This window comes from Daldinia decipiens (genome assembly GCF_022478715.1).
Source record: "Daldinia decipiens strain CBS 113046 unplaced genomic scaffold F4813scaffold_2, whole genome shotgun sequence".
NCBI classification, from domain to species: domain Eukaryota; kingdom Fungi; phylum Ascomycota; class Sordariomycetes; order Xylariales; family Hypoxylaceae; genus Daldinia; species Daldinia decipiens.
In genome coordinates this window covers 282,629-299,626 of record NW_026054545.1, presented here as the reverse complement: position 1 = coordinate 299,626, position 16,998 = coordinate 282,629, and the positions used below count along the sequence as shown (strand labels likewise).

Genomic DNA, 16,998 nt, shown 5'->3' with positions numbered 1-16,998 from the left:
TAAATTCGATTAACTCGTGGTACCCGGCAATTATTACATAATTCTGCACACCGCATTTGAACTATCTTTGCGCTAGTCCTTAATTGGTTAGGGTTACATAAATCATTCGGGACAACTTCGGTTAACTCCCCGCACGGTGTCAACCGCAGGTGCCTTCTCCTGATTTACCTGAGGCAACCTTGTCATCAACAAAACTTGTCCAAATCTTGGACCTTTCCTACCTCTTTAGGAGGTGAACACATACTCGAGTCACAATGCAGCCTTATTTTTTTATTTATTTTTTATAAATAAGGACAGCGTGGCTCAGGCCTTAGAATATTGGATATATGATAATATATTCTCATTACATTGTTTTGTTCCACAACTTAGAAACAACCCTGAAATATAACTAGGGGAAGCCTGGTTTAAAGCCCTACATATGCCGTTATCATTAACTATGCAAGCAATGTATATATTCTTCAAGAAGACTCTATGTACTTATTATATTCATCAGGACTGAAATTGCAGGGCAGACATAGATCATCGATTACCGACCACATGGAGAATGAAGTACGGCGTTCTGTGACTCCGTTTAAAGTGAAGCTATTGTTCTACTGGCCGCTTAATTTGCCTATATTGACACGGATCTGTAAGCGCCGCCCTCCCTGATTGGTGTCATAGGGTTGCGCCTATAAGTGAACGAAAGACTCCGAGATTATACGAGGACTGTTGCCTCGATGATTTCGTCTTAGTTGCCTCAAACGTGAACCAGCGCAACCATGAAGGTGCAATCGATTATTCTCGGTCTTACAGCTCTGGCCTCTGGCCATACCATCTTTCAGAAGGTGTCTGTCAACGGAGCTGATCAGGGTCAGCTGAAGGGTGTTCGCGCACCGGATAGTGACTATCCCATCCAAAATGTCAATGATGGCTCATTTGCTTGCAACAAGGACCTCAAACATCTCGACAGCACCGTCATCACCGTTCCGAGTGGAGCAAAAGTCGGAGCTTGGTGGGGTCATGTCATCGGAGGAGCACAGTCAGCCAACGACGCCGATAACCCTATCGCGAAGAGTCACAAAGGTATGCCCTAGCATCAATACGTCTTTGTCGGTCTCATCTATTGATCAAATCTCATATTACTAGGACCAATCATTGTCTACCTCGCTAAGGTAGACAATGCTGCTACTGCCCAACCGACCGGTCTTAAGTGGTTCAAGGTTGCTGAAGATGGCTTGAGCAACGGACAGTGGGCAGTCGACAAGATGATCGCTAATAACGGATGGCACTACTTCACATTGCCTACATGTGTTGCGCCGGGTGACTACCTCATGCGAGTCGAGTTGATCGCACTCCACGGTGCGCAGACGTCAGGACAAGCTCAGTTTTATATGGAATGCGCTCAGTAAGACAAACCTTTCTCTCTATATCTTATGTTTTGGTTAGATTTCTAATGAAGGGTAGGATCCGTGTTACTGGCTCTGGAACCAATGCCGGTTCAAACTTTGTGAGCTTCCCTGGGGCATACAAATCAAACGACCCCGGTATTCAGGTAAACATCTATGATAACAGTGGAAACCCATACATGGGCGGCCAGCAGTACAAGATTCCTGGCCCGCCGGTTCTCACTTGCTAATGATGAGGTTATATTTGTGGTGTTCGAGAATGCAATCTAGGGACATGCGCTCATCAACACTCTAGTACAATATATAGCTATGGTCGTGGCTATCCGTAGATAGGATACCCAATATACGAGCCAATCTTGATTATATCAGTAGCTATCTCTTCCATTTATGACAATACTATAATATATTGATGATTGATAAAGATAAAGCTATCGTAGGAAATAGGCCGCCAGGGATCACTTTATACTGGTAAACTCTACCAAAACCCCAGTCCTCTAGCCCTAAAAACACTCTAAACTAATTACTTACTAGTTTATATGGCACTGTTAGGTATTATATCGATATGTTAGAACTAGATAGGCCGGGGAGCTCAAAGCTAGCTGTAAATCTAGAAGACTCTGTCCTTATATTAATGATAACGAAGCCTGTTATATATTATTTCGACTCGGTAATAGATTATTGACTCAGGCTGGATTCATGATTTGAAGTTATATAACTCTCAAGATTTCTCGAAGTCTTCTGGTTTAGCTTTAGATCAGTTCATAAAATGGACTACCACGATACGAAGTCTTTTCCTCAATAAAGAAGGATGAAATACTTATATTTGGCACAATGACGATCCCATGCAACCATTCAAAAATAGACTTAGCTTTAAAGTTATTACCACATTTATCAGACAGCCAATCGGATTGATAGTGGGATTCAGGGGTCCCCTGGAATTTATGGCTTACCGACAAAAAACATTAAAGATCTTCGCTATAGTTGAAATCAGGTACATACCTTAGGTACCTAAAGTCAGGTACTTATCTGGTCTCTATTTTTTGTATCAAATATCCTCACATTTATTATAGTACGAGTTATATACCTATATTTTATAAAGTATCTATGTAGGTAGGTACCTATCTAAGGTAACCTGGGTGAACAGTTTAGTTAACAAGAAAAATAACTGAAACTTCTCAGCCTACGAGTAGAGATCAGCTTAATTCGAGCTTACTATTAAGTTTACGATTCATCTCAATGAAGCAGGTAGCTCAGACTAACGAAACCGTTACACAAAAACAACTGACAAAAATAGAATCTTTGTCGTCGGTTCTGCATCAGCCATCGTGTCTCCTGCATAGCGCTCATTGCTTTTTATACCCACTATCTGATCCTATATTCTTGGTTTGGCCACAGCTAGGAAACAGTCATGGTTAAATTGCCCACAACGCCAGAATTTTGCGGGTTTAAATGAAGTTATGTACTTCGTATGATGGCGGCCCTTTCATTTGAGATTCAGGGGCTTGGCTGATATGGCTGATGTCAGCATAGATCTTGAAATGTTATGATCGCCGCATGAAGTAAATTGGAAGAATCATATTGTACTTGATGTATACATGAATACTTCATCTCGTGCTTCTAAACTCTTTAAAAGGTCAGCGTCGAAGCCGACCCACGGACTTCAGTAATGTTCTCAACAAGACTTGCCTACCCTCCTCTTTATATAATACCATCTGAAAGCAGGCCTATCTCTGGTGGTTTAAACATTAACTTATCAAAATGTTGTTGAAGTCAGTCTCATCAACCATCCTAGCTTTAGCTGGTATTGGAATTGTCAACGGTATACGTAAGTGATAATTTGGCCGATGCATTGCACTCTACTAACATGCTCATAGCACTTGAGTCTTCTAGCGAGTCTACGCGACTGAACAAGCGATGGATTTCAGGCGCCGATAAAATCCGCGGTGTTAACCTTGGATCGCAATTCATTATCGAGCCCTGGATGGCCCATGATCAATGGTCCAGCAGTAAGTGACTTTGATCGACGCTAGCTAGGCACTTTCATTGTGATAGTGCACTTAATAGTTCTCTCGTCCCATATGTCCTAGATGTTAATAACTAATATTTAATCTTCCAGTGGGCTGCGGAAATGCCAACGACGAATGGCAATGTGTAGAAGCACTAGGACAAGACGCTGCTGATGCAGCTTTCAAGAAGCACTGGGATACGTGGACTACGCAGGACGACATCACGCAGATCAAGAGCCTGGGTCTAAACACCGTGCGCATCCCGGTTGGTTTTTGGATCCGCGAAGATCTTGTTAACGAAGGGGAACATTACCCACGTGGTGGTCTCGAATATCTCGATCGGCTCGTTGGCTGGTGCGCCGACGCTGGGATCTACGTGATCATGGATCTGCACGGAGGACCTGGAGCCCAATTCCCCAATCAGCAATACACTGGCCATGGTGTAGACTACCCCGGGTTTTATAACCAGGACAATTACGAGCGCGCATTCAAGTTCCTTGAATGGATAACGGAAAGAATACACACCAACAACACTTACCGCACCGTCGGTACCTTGGAGGTCATGAACGAGCCAGTCCACGCTGGAGACTACGGCTCCGAAGCTGCAGACATGATTGCGAATTACTACCCCAACGCATGGGATCGCATCCGCAGCCGCGAGGATCAGTTAGGAGTAGGGACAAATGACCGCCTACACATCCAGATGATGGTATAGTTCCGACTCACTTCCCCCGACGTAGCTCGTGTATGCTGATACCTACCACAGGATAAATCATGGGGTTCAGGTGACCCTACCAGCAATATTCCCGACACCACCTTCGCGCTTTTCGACGACCACAAGTATTACAAGTGGGACGGCTCAGTGGAGACGACGAAAGACGGTTACATCTCCGCCGCGTGCAACGACAACCGCGGCGGAAGCGACGTTATCGTGGGCGAGTGGTCCATCTCCGTCGCCGACTCGGTCCAGTTCAACGACGAGTTCCAGATCGATAACAGGCCCGATCAAGTGGAGTGGTACAAGCAGTTCTGGGCCGCGCAGGCGCAGACGTTTGAGAAGTCCGGAGGCTGGGTGTTCTGGACGTGGAAGTGCAACTGGATCGGTGGTATGGACGAGTGGCGGTGGTGCTATCAGTCTGCTGTTGCTGCTGGCGCTATCCCGAAGGATGCTGCGAGCGCTGCCAGTATCAGCCCTTGCTAAGCCGACCCGAACTTAATAGCGGTTATATGGTATTAAACATAGGTTTCAGTTTCTATTTCTTTGTGTTCCGTGGGCACTTGTATTATTTATAATTTCTGTTATCCGTACCTTTATCCTTTATTCAGCCTTTGTAATATCTTGCCAAGTATATGTATAGATACCTACGTTGGCTATCCAAACAATGCAATGTATTTGACCTGCTGTAAAGCTCTAGATTGATACTTCCCTTGCCTCTAGCTATGTTTCCCTATGATACTATCCCCATTAGCTTTTTCCGGCCTGAAAAGTTGGATGGCCATATCTTGACCTAGGATGTCTCTTTTCCTATATTTGAATTTAAATACTGCTGGTAACGTTGCCAATCAGGTCGGACTGGTTGTATTGGAGGCTGAAGTACGCCTTATTGTGAACCCGCCTCTTTGAGTTTCACTATAAAATTAGCAATGAACTTTGTCAAACAATCCTCTTGTCTTCAGTCTTAGAACATTCAAATTATAAAACAATAAGACATGCACTATTTTAAGAACAATTCCCGAAAGGGGGGCCATTGTCACTGAATTATGAACCTGAATTCCATTATGTAAAAGCTCAGGTTAAAGTCGCATGAATTCACTATTGGCGTATGGAGTATCTAGCTTCCATACATTTCATCTTTCAAACAACTAAGTCCGACATCTTGTAAATTTCTCACTATATAGAGATACCTTAGGTGGGAAATATTCAAGTTGAACAGCCTACGAGTACCTACCTATCAAGACAGCACACTACCTAATACAGAACTATTATCAAGCCGGTCTTGATATAACTACTCTGAGAGCGGTAGATTTACTTTGATGCCAGTGATTTCAGAAAATCAACTCAGCTGTCTACCTAGGTACCTACCTAATCTGGTAAATACTTGAACAAGATGTGCCGGAAGATCTGTACCCATTACATGCATCATGATGTGCGACAACTCATGATAACCAATCTTGATCATCAAAACCAAGCTGTTTACGCTAACCCTTTACATACAGTCTTTCATCAGTGTGAGATAGATACCCCACTGCCGGAGCAGTGGCTTCTTAACAACCCTTTTCCAACATGCGAATACCATAGTTGTTGCCAAGTTTTCAACAAGGTTCATTACTGCTCCGAGTTCGTCAATGAATTATTAGAAACCTCCTCTTCGGAAGATGATTTCGAGCCTCAACCTGAGAACTGCTCGTATTTCATGCAAGAGCACAGACACAAACCTCTAGAATACCTCGGCCAGCCCGGGTCTTACCCTATGGGTTGCCCAGCAACTTGGCAGGAAGGCATAAAGGAACTCGAGAAGATCTCGTTTCCTTACTTCCGACAAAACAGGAAGAAGTTCTTTGAGTTTGCAACCGCGCTGTTTCTCTCGTGCGAGGAATATTACCAACTAGAGAAAGATGCCGAGACGCTGTTTCTGGTCTACCGCGACTTTGTTAATAACCTGCCGCGAGGAGATCCTCGGATAGCCATCGCGGAAGCCAGTATACTTAATATCCAGAACAAGGTCACCCAGAAGAAGAATGAGCTGTTTTCTAGGGTGGTTTGGGCGAGGGGTCTGGATGTCGAGAAGTATTCGCGGGGCTTTATACCTATATGGTGGTTACGCATGTGGGCTTTGCAGCAGGAAATGGAAGAGAAAGAACAAAGCGATGATTACTTGAGTGATTCTGATCGCTCAAGTAATTATAATATTTAAACTAAGATGGATCATACGAAAGCGAGTTAGGCAATGGTAGGACGCGAATAGGGAACTCATGTAGAGTATACACCTTACTCTTATGAATAAGGTAAGGGGTCATCTTAGCTTATTGACTGGTCTATCATGATTAGTGGTATATTTTGGGTGGTAATATCATAACTAGGTAGGGCTATACGCTTGACCAACAATGGTCATAATGAGGCATTTTACTCACTTGATGTAGGGCATATAAACACACCGACGAATCTGGTGCTTGGGGAGTTTGTTTATGGTTTAATACTGGTCATTAAAAAGAGGTGGCCAGGTAGTTACATGTCTGTTTAATATAATTATATTTTTTTTAAATCATCATCGTATATGTAGAAGGTCTTGTAAATACCCCTACTTGGTCTTGTTCATGCCGCCCTAGTGCGTTAGCCCCTGATAAGATCAAGTAGTATAGGCTGCTCAGGAAGTTTCGACATGAGGCTTCATACGAACTAGGCAGAATCTGAGCTGGGTGTTGGTCTTAATGAATAAGTTATAATAAAATCAGCTAGAAACATATTCTAAAAGGGATCAATCTAGAGGGGAAGTATATTGTGGACGTGTATATCATAAACGTAGCAATGTCAACTCCTTTAACGGATGATATGTGGGGGGAAGATATAATTTGGCGGGGACGGCGCTCTATCTCTCCACAGTAGAAGCTATTCGAAATAAGGCAGCAATATCTCAATGCTCTTGCTTTCCATTCTCGAATGGAAGCAGATCGTCCGACACGATGTTTGAAAATGATGGTTGATTGGATTGGGCACCTTACACTAGGTATTATTGCAGTGACAAGACTTTGTTACTATTTTGATTTTTATCCGGCTGGACCATACTACGTAGATGTAAAAATCCTATGTATTCATCTCTCTACATAGTTCCAACCAATGCAAGTCTTTCGAAGGTGAGCCAAAGTGTATAGCAAGCGTTAGGTGCCGGCTCTTGATAGATTATGGGATGCCGCTTTATCGTGCATAATAGTTACATAACTTAGCTTAGAAGCAATTGTTAGTTGAATTCATGAAGCCGGAAATAGTAACTTATCCCTCGTCCTGCAAGGTATAGGGGCCCCCATGAATAATGCTAGTACGAAATGGTATAAGTGGTGGCATGAGCCATTTGGTTGCCGATTTAAATCTTGTCGATCAGTTGATAACTTCTGGGGTGGGCCCCTGTTAGCCGCTCCGCTACATAGATATTAGCCGTAGTTTGTCTTCCGCCGTTATACATACACAGTATTCTATGCTGCTAAACTTCACTAATAACTTTTATGAGAACTGTCTGAAACCTATAAATCGGACTCAGAGTATATCCAGAAAATTGAAAATCTTATGAAATGCTTGGTTGGTCAACCTCTCATAATCGATCAATACCCCGTTGTGGCGTTTTTCTTTAGCTGACGTGTTTCGTATAAAAGGCTGTAGTTGAATTGATGTAATGCCGTAGAAGCAAGGCGTGCTTGGAACCAATAGTCGGCAAATTGTGGTACGGCAAAGAACATTTTTAACCCGGTCTATTTAGTACAAAAGAACCTTCGTGTAACCGGTTTTGACATTGCTTTTACCTTCTAGTGTGATGCACCCCGCATAAATTCCACTTGTAAAGGGCTGGATAAATTATATAACGTGCATATATCACTATGCGGCTCTTAGGCATCGTATATATATATCTTGATTTCATTACGTACTAGATTCATAATATAATACGACGCGGCAACTAGCTGCGCTTGGTTATGGTTATTGGTTCCGTTAATTTATGAAATAGGGGTAAAGGGGTTAGCTGCATTTTCACATTTTGAGGTTCGTTGGCGGCCCGGAGATGGCCGCTATAGGTGGCGATATTAAGTAATTGCGTTTCTACCGCTGTAGTACCAAGAATATGGAAGAATAGTGTTCATCTATAAGGACATTAGATGTCTAGAGTATGTTCTAAGCGACTACGATGGCATATTTTTCTCGTTTAAAAATATGATCTTCAAGTCACATAAATCAGGAATCAAATTGATCAGCTAGAAAACAACGTGATCGCCACTAGGGAGTAAATAAGCTTAAAATTTGACAGCTGCGATCGTCAGGTCCCAATTCCATTGTGTTGAGCCGATGTCGGCAAGAAAATGAGGATAACTTCATATTTCTCAGCATAAATCTTGGCACAACCGAACATTTAACAGATAAATTGGATGCCACGTAGGCTTCCCATTGCCAATGATATGGGTTTATTTCTAGGCTAGTTCTTGGTGACATCTATACTCAACACAGACGTTGTCAAAATTGCGCAGCAGCACGCAAAGCCAGGGGTAGGCAGGCGATAGCCAATAAGGGCACGAGTCATTCACACCTCCTTCATCGTGACAGGAACAGAAGGCCTTCCAACTTATACCGTAGAGCCTATTCCGATACTATGGGACTATCGTTCGGTTTGCGGACACAATATCCGTCAACGAAAGCAGAGCCTACTTAGTTACCCAATGAAAAGGTATAACCGTATTTCGGTAGTTTGAATTCATCAATTTATATTGAGTTTGCTTCATTAAACGAACGAACCAGCGATTCATGAAGAGTTAACTGGGTTGCTCGATAACATCGACGTCATCCCGCAGGGCTGGCAGTCTTCATGTGGTGGGACAGACATCTTGAAGACCGTTTTGAGGAAAGCGAGGATGCGAAAGCATGTGGAAATTGTAATTTCGACGAAGCACGCAATCTTGATCGGTGAACAGCTGGGACGTGGGAAAGGGGCTGTCATAAAAAGTATAAATAAGGGACGTCGACCCCATAGATGATGCTCTTCTTCTGTTCTTCATCAGCGGCAACAACGCAATCGATATAATCGGCTTCTCTACAACCCCCCTCTCAACCTCAGCACCTTAGCCTCGACTCATCTTCAATATGAAGGCCACACTTTTCACCCTCTTCGCCGTCGGCGGCTTTATCGCCACCAGTATCGCTAACCCGATCAATGCCGAAACTAGCGTTGAGAAGCGCCAGGACATTGATACTATCGAGACAAGTCTAGAGTCCCTTTACGCTCAGATCCAGGAGCAGACCGCCATAATCAGTGAGTGATCATTGAGAGGGGCCGACGACTAGAATGATCTAACAAATAGCTAGACTCGACTCTCACCCCCGTGGCTGATGGCGCTTCCGAGGCTGATGCTTCGGCTGCTGCCGAGTCTATCGCTCCTCAGCTTGACGCGATCGCAGATCTTCTTGACAAGTCTGTTATCATCGCTAAGCGCGCTATTGTTGAGGCCCAGTTCTTTAAGGAGGACATTTTCAGGACTGTTTCTTTCATCCTATTTGAGCTCCTTGGTACCGTGAAGTTTATTCTCATCAAGCTTGGTCTCGGTAAGATAATCTCGCTGCTACGTTTTCACGCGTCAAACTAACGGATAACGTCAGGTCCCGTTTTGATCCACCTGGTTCCTCTCATCCTCGCTCTTGTCAAGCTCGTTAAGGCCCTCGACAAGGTGGTTGATGGTCTACTTATTGCAGTCAAGTTTATCGCTGATGACCTTCTTAAGGCTGTCGGTTTTGGTCTTCTGGGTCTCCTCCCATAAATGACTTATGCATGGCCTTTAGCGAAAAAACACTCACTTGACCGAGGTATAGAAGTGGAGCATCTATTTTCTAATAGTTGTTGTCGCTAGCGTCGAAGGTATACATCTTTGGCGTCCTGGGTCATTGTTGTCTTTTCGTCCAACTTATATTCTCTCAAGGAGCAACTAGCATAGGCATAGACGAGAACTCCTCGGTAGTCCTAGACTTACCGAGCACAAGTGCTGACTTAATGAGCCATGAGCAATAAAAATATTGGTGAATCCAATTTCAGTTTTCCGGCGAGTTCCTCATACATATCGGTGACACTGTAATATTAATGATAAGAATGAGTTCGCGAAATAGTATCAAAATACAAAAAGTGGAATATAGGGGGGTATTAGTGGGGGTGCGGTAAGACAGGGATAAAGCAGGGATAGAGTAGCTGACACAACATCCCATCTTTTAATTGGCTGATATTCCTGGTGAAACTTGGCATCCCCTGAAAAGGAGATCTTCATTGAGGCTCTTTCGCCTTGCGCAACGTCAAATACCCTACAAATACCCTACAAATACCCTACAATTGGCCAATGGGAAAAGAAGACCCTCGTCTCCATTAAGCTTAACGCCCCGTCGACCCGTCGACTTTCAAACCAAAGTAACCGAAGCATTTCGGACATGAGACGAAAGACGGCTAACTCGGCCTTGGTATTTGTTTGACGGTTCGACGTTCCGCATTACACCCCCGTGTTGATCGACGGGCAAGTTTTTGATAAAAAGCGTCAAAGATCTCATTCTCAATATGATCGCCATTCTTCTGCTCATCTATCACTTTTCGATTCTATCATCCTTCTGTGAAGGGACCTTGCTTCATTCGTAATCTTCTATTCATTCGTTCTTAGCTGGTTCTGGGCATTCTCCCTCGTACTTCGTACATATATCACTTCGTACATATATCCCTATTAATACGATCCGCGCTCGTCAAACCATCATAATGCGTACCTCATTCTCTATCGCCGCTGTCCTTGTTGGCACCGCAGTCGCGGCCCCTACCATTCCTTTCGTCACTACGAATGCGGTGATACCGCTGCAAGATGGCGCCACTGGCGCATTGAGCGCGATCGCAGAGGTTAGCCGACGACAAAGTGCTACGCAAGCTTGCTTCGTCATCGGCAGCACAGCGCTACCCCAAGAAGTCGCCGATGTCGCCGCCAGCCTGGCCTCAACTGTCACATGCGACAACTCCGTCAAAACACTCTCTGGTGTGCCAGACGTTACATCCGGATCGACGACCTTCTCGTCCATCGACTTTAGCAAGTCTAAGCAGACTCCACTCCAGTTCGCGCTGTCGCAGTTCGCAACAGCTGAACCTCTTGCCAACACGGACCTGCAGACATTCCAGGACATGCTTAACGTATACGAGGCTACTGAAGCTGGTATCCGTAGCGTCGGTGGTTCTTTAGCTATTAAAGTTCCAAAATTCTTCCTTGAGATGCAGGTGTCACGAATCCAGACCGCTCAAGGGAACCCCCCGACTGCTGCTGGGCTCCAGGTCGACCACCTTCGCGACAAGGTCCTGAAAAACGCACCTAAGGAGGCCTCAAACCTGCTAGACCAGGTCACGCAACTCGCGACGCAGCTGAGCTAGATGCCTTGAAGGGGGATTAATGAATAGTACTGGTATTTGTACATGACATTCGCATTATTCGCAAGACGTCAAACCTAGCTGAGCTGGCTAGGAAACGTTTATAATGAAATATTTAGGGAGATATTGTATTGTTCATGCACTCGTGGCCACTTCCGTCTACCGACGTCTATATATGCAGCTCTATGTCTACCCGTAAACCTGTATATGGATTAAATATTTGGTGATAATAAATCGTATTTGACACATCTCTCAACCTGCGCAAGGGTAATTAGTATTATATTTATAGTGAAGAAAGAAATTGTTGGACTCACGTCTTCGATGCTACCTTGCATAAATCTTCTGGCCTCCAGTCCTGCCCAGATGAAAAACATCGAGAAATCGCCGCCCTTGATCATATCGGCTCCACCTTGCGCACCCAGCTGTCTAAGGATCGGTAACGAACTGCTCAGCAAATCCACGTTGGGATCGAGACTACGACCAATACCTTCGAGGAGCAGGATACTGATCACAACGTTTACGAAATCGCCTTCTAGCCTTACATGGTGTTGCCTAACCATGTCTAGGACTTGTTGTAAGATGTCCCCAATTTTGACGCTGCCCAAAGCGAGAGTTGAGCTCTTGACGTTTAGGACGAGGTGTTGCATCTTCAGGGCGAAGACTTCCTTGTCGATAACCGCGTCAGGTTGACGGCAACGTTCACACATTAAGTGGCCAGCTTTATATCCGTCAAACTCAGCAACAGCACGGAAGAGGTCTAAGAAGTTGCGGCGATTCGTGGCGTTGAGCTCAGTCACGAGCCCAGTGTCAATGAATATAAGCTGCGGTCTAAAACCTTCCTCGTCGATCTTCTTCAGCTCCGCTTCCCACGCTGCAAAATCTCTTCTTTTGCGGTATGGACGAAGGCGGGCCAAGACTTGCTCGGTCACGTCGGCGTGCTCTTGAGGATGAGGCGTTTGACCGTCACTTGACTGGCGCAAACTAAGCCCAGGTGTATCCGCTTGATAGAAGCGAACCATAATATTGCCGGGATGTAAGTCAGCATGCACGAAGTTATCGATTAACAGCATACGTAGGAAAGCATCAAGACCCTCCTGTGAAATATCCCGCTGAAAGACTCCACCGCCGTTCTCTAGAAAATCTGCCAGGGGCATTCCCTGTGCGAATTCTTCAATTAGAACCTCTCGCGTGGTAAACTCCAGGTAAGGAAACGGGAACCAGGCCGTCGTTCGGTCTTTAAAGTTCTTTCGAAACTTGGCAAGATTGGCAGCTTCTATACGTAAGTCAAGCTGTAACTTCATCATCTCTCCGAATTGCGTAACTTCGTCAGGCAGAGATAACCACTCGATCGTTGGTATAATGTTGAGGACAGAAGCGAAAAAGCCCATAATACGAAGGTCACGCCGAACGGTTCGTTCGACTCGTGGGTGCAATACTTTAACAGCAACGTAAGAAGAGGGGACGCGCTTTGGCACACTCTTCAAAACTGTATCGACTTTACGTCGAACTTGTCGCCGAAGATTGCCACGAGTCTCTAAGACATCGACGTCCCCTGGCGCAGCAAGATCGGGCTTCAGTTTTGCTCTATACACCTGCGCGATAGCTCCAACACCAAGAGGGGATTGCTCAAATTCTTCAAAAATATCATCAAATCTCCTCCCATCGAATGCCTTTTCTACTATCCGCATCGTCGCTTCCAGGGAATGCGCGGGAGCATTAGAATGCAGTTTAGCCATGATATTACACATTTCTGTCGGAAAGATATCAGTTCTCGAAGCTGCCCATTGGCCAAGCTGTATTGCCCCTACGTTAGCCCAGATACTACGATATCATCATCACCAACAACATTGACAAACCTTAATAAATGCTGGCCCAGCCGCCTCCATAGCCTTGACTAGGAACTTATACCACCATAATGTACCAGACCGCTCATTATCGCGGTGCGCATGGCGACTCCCAACCCATATAGCCGGCACCGTTAATATTACAGGGATGAATATGAAGACCAATTCGATGAATCTTAGGCCAGTACAGAGGGGTTCCCAGAAATACGAGTCCAAAAATATGACTAGCTTATGGCCCAAGCGGTAGATTCCTCTCTCGTCATCGCGGACTATCTTTCTTAACTCCTCTCGCGACGCTTCGAGCATGCGGCCCTCGGTTGTCTTTTCCGCCTCTCCATTATCGTCTTCGGATAACTTGACAAAAACGGCGGTTCCAAGAGCAGCATTTGCTGTCGCTTTAAGTACTCTGCTGCTAACCTGTACGCTCCTCCAGGGAGGAGGACGTTGTATTCTGGCTCGGAATGTCGAATGCCATCGTGCGATGTTCACAGGAGTCTTCGGAGCTTGGGGAGCTCGACGAGCGCAGAACCGGCTTAATAAAATGACCGGTCGCATATCTAAGGAAGCATGTGTTTATAAAGGGGGGGAAGAATTGATTGGCATGATGGGCAATCCCATAACCTAGGTAGAGTATTGATCAGTTTAGTGGGATTGCTTAGGTACTGAATGAGAGAACTTCGTATCATTGACGCATGTGAAATGGGTAGGTTAGCGTCGTACAGAATCGCGTGGTTCGGAAAGCTACTGCAAACAACGGGTTCGGGATTAACGGGTGTGACGTAGTAGATCTAGAAATTTAGATTTGAGCTACATACATAGTAGGTTAGCTAGTTAAGTCCTGGCAAAACCCCGGCATTGGGTACATGTATGTACTATGTACATACATACCAAGCAGTCGGTTATTACGTAATAGCTTCAGACTCCCATTGCCCCGGTCATCATATGGATCGGTGTTTCCCGCGACTGACTCAGCCTTATAGAAACCGACGCGGCAAATAAAAAAAAAGTTATTGAAGTTGAAGGCGATAAGCCCCTCAGCGACAAGCCATTTATTGGAATTCTACCTTCAATTCCTATTTCATACAATTACACACGCCTCAAAATATCCTACAATCTTGCTTTTTGCCTTTATATTCTTTTATTTCTAGACTTAAATTATCATCATGGGTTGGTTTTGGGCAGACGGTCCTCAGGGCAAAGTCCAATTACAGCCTTTATCGCATCGCTCTTTTGGATCCCAAGATGGAGGGCGCATACCCCCTGTAAGCCATATTTAAGCCCCTAGACGCCGTACATACACTCTAATTATCCTCGACATATATAGCCAGGTTGTCCTATGCATAAACACCAGAAGTCAGCCGATGCATTGACTTCTCCTCCAGCCGCCTGTCCGGTGAAGCATACCGCCGATGCCACCAAACCTCCCTCGGCATGCCCTGTGCCCCATGAGTCTAGAGGTGGCTGGAAAGAAGAACGCGATTCACAATCGACATTTTCGAAACTAAACCCTTTAAATTACATGTTTCGCGACCTTTCGCAAGTACCGGCTCCGGACCAAACGCAAGCTCTTCCTACCTCTCGAGAACCTTCAACTATTCCCAGAGGCGATGGAGACGGTAATTGGGAGTACCCATCCCCCCAGCAGATGTACAATGCTCTCCTTCGCAAGGGCTACACAGACACAGATGTTACTGCGATAGAGAGCATGGTGAGCGTGCACAATTTCTTGAACGAGGGAGCATGGGCCGAAATTATGGATTGGGAAAAGCGATTCGCGGGAGGTCTATATAAGGGATGGCAGTTGTGCAGCCATGGCGAACAGAACTTTGAGAATATGGCGAAAAAATACGGATATGAGAAGGAAATGGAGGATTTAAGCCCGAGCCTTGTCAGGTTCCAAGGGCGGCCAAAGGACATGACACCTAAGGCTACTATGTTTCAAGTCATGGGATGGCTCTACCCTGCGGCATTCGGGTAAGATTCTAGTATTTATGCCGATACAGCTTCAAACTAACCCACTTCATAGTACTGAGCCACCCTTCGATCGACACGACTGGTACGTATCCCGAGATACGGACGGCCGACGGAAAGAAGTTCGTTATATTATTGACTACTACTCTGGACCACCTGAGCCTACGGGAGAGCCAGTATTCTTCCTTGACGTTCGACCTGCCATGACACCGAGTGGAGCGGCTGAGAGGGCATTAAGATGGGGATGCGACGTATGGTGGAAGGCTATAGGAGGTGACGCCCGCGAGGAAGAAAAACTAAGGAAGATGAACGGGTAAAGCGGCTATATATGTGACGACTACGACTATAATTGATGTCGATTAGGCACGGAGTTTTGGCTTACCTTTCGGGATGTACTATAAGGGAAGGCTCAACGGTTCTTGCGACACCTGGCGACGCATCATGATTCCTCAAAATTCACGAAGTATTTGTTTTCCTCTGTATCATAGTTCGCAGCCTCTACCATCCCCTCTTCAGCTAAAGAGTAGGAGTAATAGACTACGTGTCTAAACAATAGACAAACTCCAACAAATAACTTGTATACTTAGGAGGTAGGTATCTTTAGTTGATAGGGCATGAAGTATGCAGGCTGAGAACGACGTAGCAAACGCTAACGCCGTGTTGCACGTCTTCCTCCGGTAATACATTTTTGTCGTGAAAGGCCGCTGGGGGATACTATGTAATAAACCGGGTAAATTGCCGCGGCATATCAACTCTTTGGGCACTACAATAAAGTCCCATCTATGCCTCTAGTTCTAGACGCATGTTAGAATTGCTAAATTTTATTAATAATAGGTGGTTGTTACTATAAATGTCATTCCAACCCCTTGGCTTGTTAATTCCCCGCAGATTCCCTTACGCGCATCCGTCGATTCCCGTGGCATATTCAGATCCTACCAAGATCCTTCAACGTGTCCAGTTCCGACATATTGTAACAACCCGCGGGAGCTCACGCATATTTAAGCATCGTGCCTGAACCATTGGCTCTTTTCGTGTATTACATGCGCAAGATTACCCTATACGCTCTCTTATACTCCTACTCTCTTCCGAACATAACCGGGTTTTCCAAGCTTCAGTCTGTCGTACGGAATATCTAGTCCCTCAACCAGGTACTAGTTTTCGCGATAGAAAACTCACCTCCTCGATTAGACGCAGAGCTTTAAGTAAGTGTCTCTATACCTTCACTTCTAGCGAGCTTGAATTTATATGACAAGGTCCTCTGTGTACCTGTAGTATTAACCAACTAGATCAAATTGGCACTACCTCACATATAACGAGCCGAATACATAACACCATTTCCTAATGCTACAGCTAACTTACCGCCACTTACTCAAGTGGAACGTTCAGAGCTGGCTGGGAAACTACAAGGTGACAACTCTAGACGAGCTCTGGATAGGACTTTTAGCGCTCGAGGCTCTCCTGATCACAGGCGTTCTTGGCTTACGGGTCTTGGAAGCAATAGGGTGGACGACACACAAGTCGAGGTGGATCAGGTCTAATAGTATATATTCATAAATAAATATTATACAATATAGAAAATTCACAATGAAAACCCTCCCCAAATGTTATATCATAAGTGAAGTAGATATGACTGGGCTAAGAGATAACGAGACCTACCTTATTA

The 16,998-nt window shown here is 45.1% G+C and overlaps 7 protein-coding genes across 7 annotated transcripts; 6 read left to right on the top strand and 1 right to left on the bottom strand.

Annotated features, from left to right (window-relative positions):
• Window positions 1-200: 200 nt before the first annotated feature.
• F4813DRAFT_343332 (glycoside hydrolase family 61 protein) lies at window positions 201-1,800 on the top strand. The gene is made up of 4 exons (XM_049241521.1): window positions 201-447; window positions 513-1,062; window positions 1,126-1,384; window positions 1,444-1,800. Exons 2-4 carry the CDS (start codon window positions 759-761, stop codon window positions 1,613-1,615), a joined length of 735 nt encoding a protein of 244 aa, XP_049104023.1. The 5' UTR covers window positions 201-447; window positions 513-758; the 3' UTR covers window positions 1,616-1,800.
• A 905-nt stretch (window positions 1,801-2,705) lies between these two features.
• On the top strand, window positions 2,706-4,870 carry F4813DRAFT_343328 (glycoside hydrolase family 5 protein). Its single transcript, XM_049241520.1, has 4 exons — window positions 2,706-3,210; window positions 3,260-3,391; window positions 3,502-4,100; window positions 4,158-4,870. Exons 1-4 carry the CDS (start codon window positions 3,144-3,146, stop codon window positions 4,590-4,592), a joined length of 1,233 nt encoding a protein of 410 aa, XP_049104022.1. The 5' UTR covers window positions 2,706-3,143; the 3' UTR covers window positions 4,593-4,870.
• Window positions 4,871-9,227: 4,357 nt separating this feature from the next.
• Window positions 9,228-10,211, top strand: F4813DRAFT_396731 (uncharacterized protein; the record flags this gene model as incomplete). The annotated part of the gene is made up of 3 exons (XM_049247860.1): window positions 9,228-9,396; window positions 9,450-9,686; window positions 9,741-10,211. The coding sequence occupies 3 exons, from the start codon at window positions 9,228-9,230 to the stop codon at window positions 9,896-9,898; spliced, it is 564 nt and encodes a 187-aa protein (XP_049104021.1). The 3' UTR covers window positions 9,899-10,211.
• Window positions 10,212-10,713: 502 nt separating this feature from the next.
• On the top strand, window positions 10,714-11,628 carry F4813DRAFT_96846 (uncharacterized protein). The gene has a single exon (XM_049249093.1). The coding sequence runs from the start codon at window positions 10,870-10,872 to the stop codon at window positions 11,521-11,523; it is 654 nt and encodes a 217-aa protein (XP_049104020.1). The 5' UTR covers window positions 10,714-10,869; the 3' UTR covers window positions 11,524-11,628.
• Window positions 11,628-14,135, bottom strand: F4813DRAFT_96825 (ABC1 family protein). The gene is made up of 2 exons (XM_049249092.1): window positions 13,377-14,135; window positions 11,628-13,313 (listed from the first exon to the last, which is right to left on the bottom strand). The coding sequence occupies exons 1-2, from the start codon at window positions 13,917-13,919 to the stop codon at window positions 11,733-11,735; spliced, it is 2,124 nt and encodes a 707-aa protein (XP_049104019.1). The 5' UTR covers window positions 13,920-14,135; the 3' UTR covers window positions 11,628-11,732.
• Window positions 14,136-14,218: 83 nt separating this feature from the next.
• F4813DRAFT_343323 (cytochrome c and c1 heme-lyase) lies at window positions 14,219-16,169 on the top strand. Its single transcript, XM_049241519.1, has 2 exons — window positions 14,219-15,338; window positions 15,391-16,169. The coding sequence occupies exons 1-2, from the start codon at window positions 14,701-14,703 to the stop codon at window positions 15,650-15,652; spliced, it is 900 nt and encodes a 299-aa protein (XP_049104018.1). The 5' UTR covers window positions 14,219-14,700; the 3' UTR covers window positions 15,653-16,169.
• F4813DRAFT_343319 (uncharacterized protein) lies at window positions 16,169-16,917 on the top strand. The gene is made up of 2 exons (XM_049241518.1): window positions 16,169-16,537; window positions 16,622-16,917. Exon 2 carries the CDS (start codon window positions 16,677-16,679, stop codon window positions 16,887-16,889), a length of 213 nt encoding a protein of 70 aa, XP_049104017.1. The 5' UTR covers window positions 16,169-16,537; window positions 16,622-16,676; the 3' UTR covers window positions 16,890-16,917.
• The last annotated feature ends 81 nt before the right edge of the window (window positions 16,918-16,998 follow it).